At 35.9% G+C, this 9,261-nt stretch overlaps 2 protein-coding genes across 2 annotated transcripts in view; one reads left to right on the forward strand and one right to left on the reverse strand.

The window, feature by feature from the left end:
- LOC125679793 (uncharacterized) overlaps positions 1–6,676 on the forward strand; it is an 84,290-nt gene extending 77,614 nt beyond the window's left edge. Inside the window, exon 5 of the mRNA XM_056153338.1 lies at positions 6,491–6,676. Coding sequence (XP_056009313.1) covers positions 6,491–6,676 — 186 coding nt within the window. The remainder of the gene's footprint in view (positions 1–6,490) is intronic.
- Positions 6,677–7,583: 907 nt separating this feature from the next.
- On the reverse strand, positions 7,584–8,720 carry LOC125677897 (uncharacterized). Its single transcript, XM_056156440.1, has 3 exons — positions 8,624–8,720; positions 8,336–8,500; positions 7,584–8,054 (listed from the first exon to the last, which is right to left on the reverse strand). The coding sequence occupies exons 2-3, from the start codon at positions 8,458–8,460 to the stop codon at positions 7,805–7,807; spliced, it is 375 nt and encodes a 124-aa protein (XP_056012415.1). The 5' UTR covers positions 8,461–8,500; positions 8,624–8,720; the 3' UTR covers positions 7,584–7,804.
- Between the last annotated feature and the right edge of the window lie 541 nt (positions 8,721–9,261).

The raw sequence follows: 9,261 nt of genomic DNA on the forward strand, positions 1-9,261 counted from the left end.
CGGTAGGTGGAAAGGATAATGCTTTAGATCCCGGAAACCATTGCGTCTACAGACGGACGGACGGACGGACAGACGGACAACCCGATTCCAGTATACCCCCCACAACTTGTTGCGGGGGGGGGGGGTATAAAGAGGCATCCTTGCTCATCATTACCATGCTATTAGTTTGTCTACTTAATACCCAGAGACAGAGAAGATTTTCAAAGAATTTCTACATTTTCACTATATGACCAATAGAGCCCCACCCTAACACAAGAACCCCTGCCCCAGGGGCCATGAATTTCACAATTTTGGTAGAGGGCTCAACGCTCATTATAATTATGCCCACAGTTTAGCTTCTTGATGTCCAGGAGTAAAGAAGAAGATTTTTTAAAATTACACTCATTTTGATGGTTTTTGCCCCACCCCTCAGGCCCCAGGGGGGCAGGGACCACGAATTTCACAATTTTTGTTCCCCTCCACCCACAGATGCTATATGCCAAAATTGGTTGAAATTGGTTCAGGGGTTTCAGAGAAGAAGCTGAAAATGTTCAAATTTAAACGCACGACGAACGACGGACAAAAACAGATAGCAATAGGTCACCTGAATGATTTCAGGTGACCTAAAAATCGTCCGCATTCTTATTTCAATCGCGTTGTCAACTGTACACTTTTTGATATTTCTACACTACCTGTAAACATGTAGACAGCGGATCTAAATCATCTAATATTCTTAATTACAATAAAAATTATACATTGAAAGACATGTGGTGCTCTAATATAAATGTAAATCTTTTAAAATAATCGCACAAATAAACCAATGCTTTTACTTGTCATTTCATGGTCCACATTTCTTTGAGCTGCTATAATTCATGCTATTTATCAAATTGAAATCGATGCCAATTTATACCATGTGATATTCGTTTGTTCATTTTCAAAATAAAATGATCCTTCTTTTATTTGGTGAACTCGTGCTGCTTGTGCTGTGAAACAATGTGCCGACTAACACGTACAGGTGTGTGTGTACGGGATGTCGAGAATTTGGGTGTTTCATAAAGGTGTGAACGTCTGCGGGGAAGTCTGCATACGGATATATATCAATATCTTGATATATCTATATACAAGAAATAATCCCGATTTACAAACATGTAAAGGTTTCTACTTAGAGATAATTAAAATCCATTTAGCGACACTGTCCACTCTATTTCTGGGCTTTTTAAAAAACAATTTATCTGCTTCAAACATATACAATAATATATATCATTAAATGATATGAATATATACAAGTCGCCGTTTTATACGTTTTAATTTTCACCCCCTAATATTTCGTTTAGTATTTTTTTTTATCACACGAAGGTGCACAGTGGCACAAAGGAGGCACAGATGTCAGATCTCTGTGGACTTAAAGGTCTACCTCGCTCAGAAAATTAAGACTTCAGAGGTGCCGACAATTTTAAAGGTCCACCATGTTTTATTTTTTAAAAATTAGTTTTAACAAGAGATGTTTGTAAAACACATATGCCCCCCATGGTGCAAAATTGAAAAGGGTTATACACACACACATCATTTAATTGAGAGTAGTATCATCAATTCAAAATATTGAGCAGACAATATCTTCCTATGTCAAGAGTGGATTGACCATGTGACCTAAAACACAATAGGGGTCATCAACTCCTGAAGACGTACCAGTGTACCAAGTTTGATGTCTGTCAAGCAAAGGGTTCTCAAGATATTGAATGGACAGTATATTCCTATGTCCAATTTGACCCTTGACTTTTGACCATGTGACCTTAAAATGTCATCTTCTCCTGAAGATGTACCAGTGTACCAAGTTTGATGTATGTCAAGCAAAGGGTTCTCAAGATATTGAGCGGACAGTATATTCCTATGTACAGTTTAACCCTTGACCTTTGACCATGCGACCTCAAAATCAATAGGGGTCATCTTCTTTTGAAGATGTACCAGTGTACCAAGTTTCATGTCTGTCAAGCGAAGGGTTCTCAAGATATGGAGCAGACAGTATATTCCAATGTCCAGTTTGACCCTTGACCATGTGATCTGAAAATCAATAGGGGTCGTCTTCTCCTGAAGACGTACCAGTGTACCACGTTTGATCTCTGTCAAGCAAAGGGTTCTCAAGATATTGAACGGACAGTATATTCCTATGTCCAGTTTGACCCTTGACCTTTAAACATGTGACCTCAAAATAAATAGGGGTAATTTTCTCTTGAAGATGTACCAGTGTACCAAGTTTGATGTCTGTCAAGCGAAGGGTTCTCAAAATATTGAACGGACAGTATATTCCTGTCTAGTGTGACCCTTGACCTTTGACCACGTTACCACAAAATCAATAGTGGTCGTCTTCTCCTGAAGTCGTATCAGTGTACCAAGTTTGATGTCTGTCAAGAAAAGGGTTCTCAAGATACTGAGAAGACAGTATATTCCGACCCTTGACCTTTGACCATGTGACCTCAAAATCATTAGGGGTAATCTTTTCTTGAAGATGTACCAGTGTATCAAGTTTGATGTCTGTCAAGCAAAGGGTTCTCTAGACATTGAATGGTCAGTATATTCCTATGCCCAGTTTGACCCTTGACCTTTGACCATATGACCTCAAAATCAATAGGGGTCATCTACTCCTTAGGATGTACCAGTGTGCCAGGTTTGATGTCTTTCAAGCAAAGGGTTCTCAAGATATTGAGCGGACATTATATTCCTATGTCCAGAGTAGATTGACCTTTGACCTGAAAAACAATAGGGATCCTCTTTTACTCATAACTAACCCACATATGAAATATCATTATCATCAAGTGAATGGTTCTCAAGATATTGAGCGGACAACACATGGTCTACAGACCGACCGACCGACAGGTGCAAAACAATATGCCCCCTCTTTTTCAAAGGGGGGGGGGGGCATAAAAATTCATTTTTGTAATTAGTTACTATAATTACTCAAGTTTAACCAAAATTATACAGTTGTCTCTCTTTTTTATCCTCAATTATATCAATTTTAATGGAAGTTGATACAAATAGATATATGCAACTTGAAAATATAAACTCGTCTTTGAGATAGACGGTAAAACAATACTATTTGCTATGGTCCTTTCACTGCAAGGAATTTTAATTTTTGATCACGATTTTTCAATTATGTCCAATACAGAGGGGAAAAAATTGTAGTGTTATGTAGTGGGAAGGGGGGGGGGGGGGCAATATATCACAAATTTAAACATCGGGATAGAAAATATACAAGTTTCTAGTATTTTAACAGTTGTGATTTACAACCAGAATAAGCCCAAAAAATATATAATAACCTATGCGTCCATTTTTTGTGTATTACACTGTGATTCTCATAACGTCAACATCATGACGTTATATAGATTTCCTGTTGAAAAACAACACAAAGTTTGAACGACTGTAAAACGAAAACTAGAAAAGATATAGTTATAAAATAAATTGTTCTATAACCTATGAATCCTAGAGCATCAACTGTGAAAGTCTCATTTATTTTGGCGAAAGGGCCAATTTTAGTACTTTGTGGCTCTAGTTCTTTGTAAAGAACAAGGTACAATTGTGTACATAAAAAGGCCCCAAAAAATTCTCCGATTTAAATGTGTCTTGAATCAAGCTTGATCTGTGTTTTGAATAAGTTAAATACATGCCAAGTATACTATATCAACTTAAATCAAAGTTATTTCTTATTTTATAGCATTATTACGTCACGAATAAGAGTTCTTCCCGCCTTTTTTAAAAAAGAGCTTGATAACTGTTAAATTTCATCCAGATTATTGCTTAGGAAAAGGTGTGCACATCCGTCGAGCAAATTGAAATTAATATATATTGTGTATTAAGAGAAGATGAAAAATGTGCTTGAATATAAATTTGCTCGACACATGGGCTGTATGTTTTCTGAAAGGAAAACCCCCTGAATTTATGAAAATTTTCATCGAATTTTGCATTTTTTTTGGCAATTTTATGCGAACTTCACGCTCCTGTCATACAACACAAAGCAATTTTGGATCAAATTAAATGTAGTTTGGATTTGCCTATATATTCCTTATTTGAATGCCAGATTTTTGGACTCCTACTGAAATCATTTATTTTCTGGGCCAGATGACTATAGAAAACGTCTCTACTTCTTTCATGATCTCCGGGTTAGGGTTTTTTTTTTTTACCCCAGGATGGGGTCCAACCTAGTATATAGTGTCTATGTGAAGAACATTTAACATCTTCTTTAGTGCTTTTGGTACTAAATTGAAACTAAATGGATATTATGGGGCCCAACTTAGTATATAGTGTTTATGTGAAAAACATTTAACATCTTCTTTAGTGTTATTGATACTAAATTTAAACTAAATGGATAGTATGGGGTTCAACTTAGAATATAGTGTTTATGAGAAGAACATTTAACATCTTTAGTGCTACTGATACTAAATTGAAACTAAATGGATATTAAGAACGAGGAGGTAGTCCTTTACCAAAATTGCAAATTTGATGATCCCCGGGGTAGGCGTTATGTCCCCAGGGTGGGACCAAACTTAGTATATAGTATTTATGTGCAAGTTTGCTGATACTGTATAGAATCTAAATGCATACTTAGGAATAGCAGAAAAGGATGTAAAAAAAAAAATGGTGAATTGCACAGCCCAGGGTTTTAACTCTAGGATGGGTCCAAATTAGTCATATTTTTCAATGTTAATACATGTACACATTTTATTTTATTTAAAGATATATATGTACCGCTTCAGCATAAATTATTAAGTCTGATTTACAGTAATAACTTTGCTTGTAATTATATGATTAGATTATATAATATCTATGTTTTAAGCATGTGAATCCCAAAACATCATGAAGTCCTCAAATTCAATACCTATTAATACAACCCAGTTAATTCTCGACACTCTTCGGAAGGTAAAATTTGCATATGATCGTACTGCGCGCGCATCTTTACACGTGACCGCAGCGGAAGAGAAAAATGTCGTCGGTAAGTTGTTACAATATATTAGCTATATTTTTCGTATTATTGTTGGTTATTTACGTGATTTCCCTCATTATTATGTAACTCAAAGCATTCATATGCATTGATATATAGATGGAATATACGATTGGCCAAGAAACGTCAATATATTATCTTTGACGTGCACATGGGACTAGCACGCTTCTTTGTTTACATTTTTTTTGTCAGAATAACCATAGACATATGTCTATGGAATAACTGGATTTTTTTATTTGACATTGTTTCATTTAGAATTAATAAATGATGCATGCACATTAGGATCGTTTACGGTGGAGGAGATAAGTTCAACCCCTCTCCTTCAAGTATCACATAAAGCAAACAACCCACCCCACCTAGCTGAGCTATGGTTAGCTGGCCACGGGCGATCGAACCTGTCTGATCGCCACATATTAAATTAACAATAATATAAAAAAGTCAAACGCCCTTTCTATAAGACATGTTATTATATTTCCAGATTTGAAAAAAAAAATTATTATAAACTAAAATTTAATTGTATTTTTTTTTTATGGCTATAGGAAAGTTCAATTACAAGCAGGGCTGAAGAGAGTAGTGATGAGGAGAATGGGAGATCAGTAGAAAGAGGTCGAGGCAGAGGAAGAAGAAGGGGTGTTCGGGGAGGAGTAAGAGGTGTGAGAGGAACCCGGGGTCAAGGCAGGGGAAGAGGCAGGTCAAGAGGAAGTCATACACAAGGGCCAACACGGGATGTCGTTGCTCTGGAGGAAGTAAATAGAAGGACAGATATCTTACAAGTAAATACCAAATTTTAGAATATAAAATCATCCAGTTTTTTTGTGTTCCCATAAGTTTGTCTGGATATCTGTCTGTTACTCAGTTGTACTTCTTATTACAGAATATATTCAACAAATTTTAAATTAAATTGGTAATTCCTAAAATCAAATAATGATCAATTTGCAGTGCAATATAAATTTTAAATTCTATGGTATGTATAGTATCAGACAATTTTATCAACCAAGGTTTTATTTCAGGAACAGATTGCCCAGATGGAGACAGGAGAGCTGCAACAGCTATGCCTCAAGATGGCCGAAAAGCATCCCTGCCTGGTGTTTGATATTTTAAGGCCAACACCACAACAAGGAGGGTATCATCCTCAGCCTGGAGGCGTTTCCCCAGACTGGTGTGTCTGGGAAATGCAGAGAAATGCCAACCAATGCAGAGAAAGTTTGTTGCAGGAAAGAAAGATGTGTCACACTTCTACCGGTAAGTTTATGCTGAATTTTTTTTTACAGACCTTCATATATATTTTTTTGGTGGTTATTTATGAAAAAAAAAGTATTATTATTTGGACATTCTTTCCTGAAACCTTTTTTTATACATATGAAAGACCACTCTGTAGAACGTAACAGTTTTCAATGTAACTGAATTCTGTTAAGACATTTTTTAAATAATTACTTTTAGGATTTCTCTGTACTGATCCTTGATGAGGCTGTATTAGCATTAGGCAGAATGTATCGAAGGGATGTGCTAGTTTTTGATGACGATGCAGACTGGAACAAGGCCAACAGACATCAAGGATACAGGCAGTATATCCTGTGGACTCATGGACGATTAGGAGCTGGGGATAGGAGAGTGATACCTTCCTGCTGTGTCTGGAAGATTAGAGACAAATACCCAGACCCTTTTGGCCAGTACACTGGATTTGTTCCTGGAAGATTAGGAGGATAATTTTTTCATCAGTGTTACCCGAAATAAACAATTTTTTTTTTTAGGCCCAAGTAATATGTACATGTATAATTACCGAGGCAAGGTAAACTTGTGCTGTTGTATATTTTTGATGTAAAAATTCTGAATTAAGATCATTACCCTAACATGATTCATCCTTATAATAAAGTATCCATGTAAAATTTTGAGTTTGTTCATTATATTAAGGGAGATTGCAGTGCTAAGAAGTGGCGATAATGTATTATACATTTATAATGTGCTGAGGGAGAGTCTTGGAGAAAAAAATCTTAATTTAGTTTGTCTGGGGTTAATTGTCTATAACGCACTGATTGAATACCCCAATACAAACTGTTACACATTGTATTGAGGGGGATCCAACAATTTCAACTGAAGAAGGGGGTTAAGATAGGGGGTCTATCTATTCAATAAATTGCTGTGTATAAAAGTATTTTACGAGCAATTTTTCAAAGTCTTCACTTATACATAGAGTACACTTATTATAACTCCAAAGGATTGACAATGACTTTTGGGAGGGTTGAAATTAATCCCAAGATTCTGTTACAGACTTCATCTTTGAACCCCACTTTGAGGCTACTGTGGTATTGGTACATGAAAATGATTGATAATTGCCACATGACATCTGTTGATTGAATGACTTTGTTATTGGTTCATGTAACATGTTGGTCATAATAATATGATGCAACAGACAAGATAATTTTCTTCTATTTCAAAAGGCATAACTGAACACATTGCAATGAGGTAGGAAAACAGAGTATTTATTTGTCAACACTTTCATTTATTTTTTGAAAGTGGAATAATTGAATTTGTTTCACATGCAAATTCTTTACACCTATCTGAAACTCATGTAGATAAGTTATACAAAAAGAAAGTCACTTCAAATTTGGTCAGTAGCATTATTATTTACAATGACTTCATGCATTAAAAAACATGAAAATTTTCAACATTTTGGCAAGAGTTAAAGTCCTGATTCAGTCCGACCTAAACAATAAATAAACTATGAAATAAAATGACAGGATACATGTATCAAACTCTTCATGATGGAGTCCCAGAAATGTCAGTAATAGATGACATTTGAGCAACAGACATTCATTGTTTCTTTGAAGAGATGAACTATTCAGTAAATTGGGACTTTTGCTGTCTTACAAGCTCCTCTGTGGGGGGTGGTTCTTGGGCTGCCAAATGTTTTGAGATGATACGTGGATCATCAGGGGCCAATGTGGTCAACTTCATTCCAATTCTATCATGGATCCGCATAATCAGAGCACTTGCTAGAAGGGAATGAATATAATTGTACTGCTTTCTTGTTTTAACTGCATGAACAGTCCATCGTCCACTTTTTTTGTTGAACACTCGGTGATACCTAGAGAAAAAATAAGTTATGTTGTTTATACATGTTTCAACATATCAGGGCTGAACATCACTCTCCAGATGTAGACCTGCTGTGATTTGGCACTTTGACTGTTATGACCTTGACTTTAGGGGCAATGTAAGAAAATTTCAAAAAATTGATGGCAATGTTTCAATCACATTTATGATTCAAATGTCATTCTAAATTCCAATTGTTCATTTCCATTGATTTATGGTCTTAAGGTTTTCCTGTTTTTAAATGGTAGAGAAAAAATTATGGAAGGTAGAAATCACCTGATTTTCCCATCTTTGCTCCTCTGTACTGGTCGGTCAACATTCATATTGTGATCCAGAGCTGCAAGCCTGTTTCTGGCTCTGTATACTGGCGGAGTGTACGCAAACCTTTTAGAACAATACATAAGGAGGTGCTGGTGAAAGCCTTCCAAATCAGCTGTACTCCTGAAAATCATATTTAAAGTACCAACTGTAATCTTTATGTTGATAATTATTTTATATAAAAATATATAAGTAAGGGCAATAAAAAAATTGTCTCGAAATTTCTTCCATATATAAACAAAGTACCTGAATTTCAAAAAGTATCCAACATTATTAAGAAGCCTTTTGTCCAGTACAACAGATGCCAAATCCTTCAGAACAAGAGCATGCTTGGTAGGCGAGAGCCAAGCTTTAGTTCTCTCCTCTTCAGTAAGCTCCACATGCAAGCAATGATTCACACCTCCATGGGATAAAATCCACTCATGTGTGTTTGTGATATGGTGCAAAACACTTCGCCATATGCCCTGGTAATTGAAAAGTTTTACATCAACAAAGTGTTCATATGCAATATCACTCTCATGGACCAACTTTTACCATATATAATGCTACTCCACAATGAATATGAGCAAAGCTTTAATCCTCTTCCAAAAAAATTAGTAAGTAACTCACTACAAATTCCTCATACGTATTAGCTTCTCGGCATGAAAACCAAAAGTGGTTGACAATGTCCTTGCACCAGTCTAGCAAGATATTGTTCCCTTTCTTCTGTGCCACCTGAGAAATAAAAATCAAGATATCAATGTATTTATATCTCAATGATGTACAAATCATATTACATAGCATGAAATTCATGAAATGCTGCCTTATCTTACTCACAGGAAATACTTACCTTTAGAACCTTTTTTCCCAAGATTTTTTGCTGCATGTCATATGTCATGCGAGTG

Source organism: Ostrea edulis, chromosome 2 (genome assembly GCF_947568905.1).
Source record: "Ostrea edulis chromosome 2, xbOstEdul1.1, whole genome shotgun sequence".
Lineage (NCBI taxonomy): Eukaryota > Metazoa > Mollusca > Bivalvia > Ostreida > Ostreidae > Ostrea > Ostrea edulis.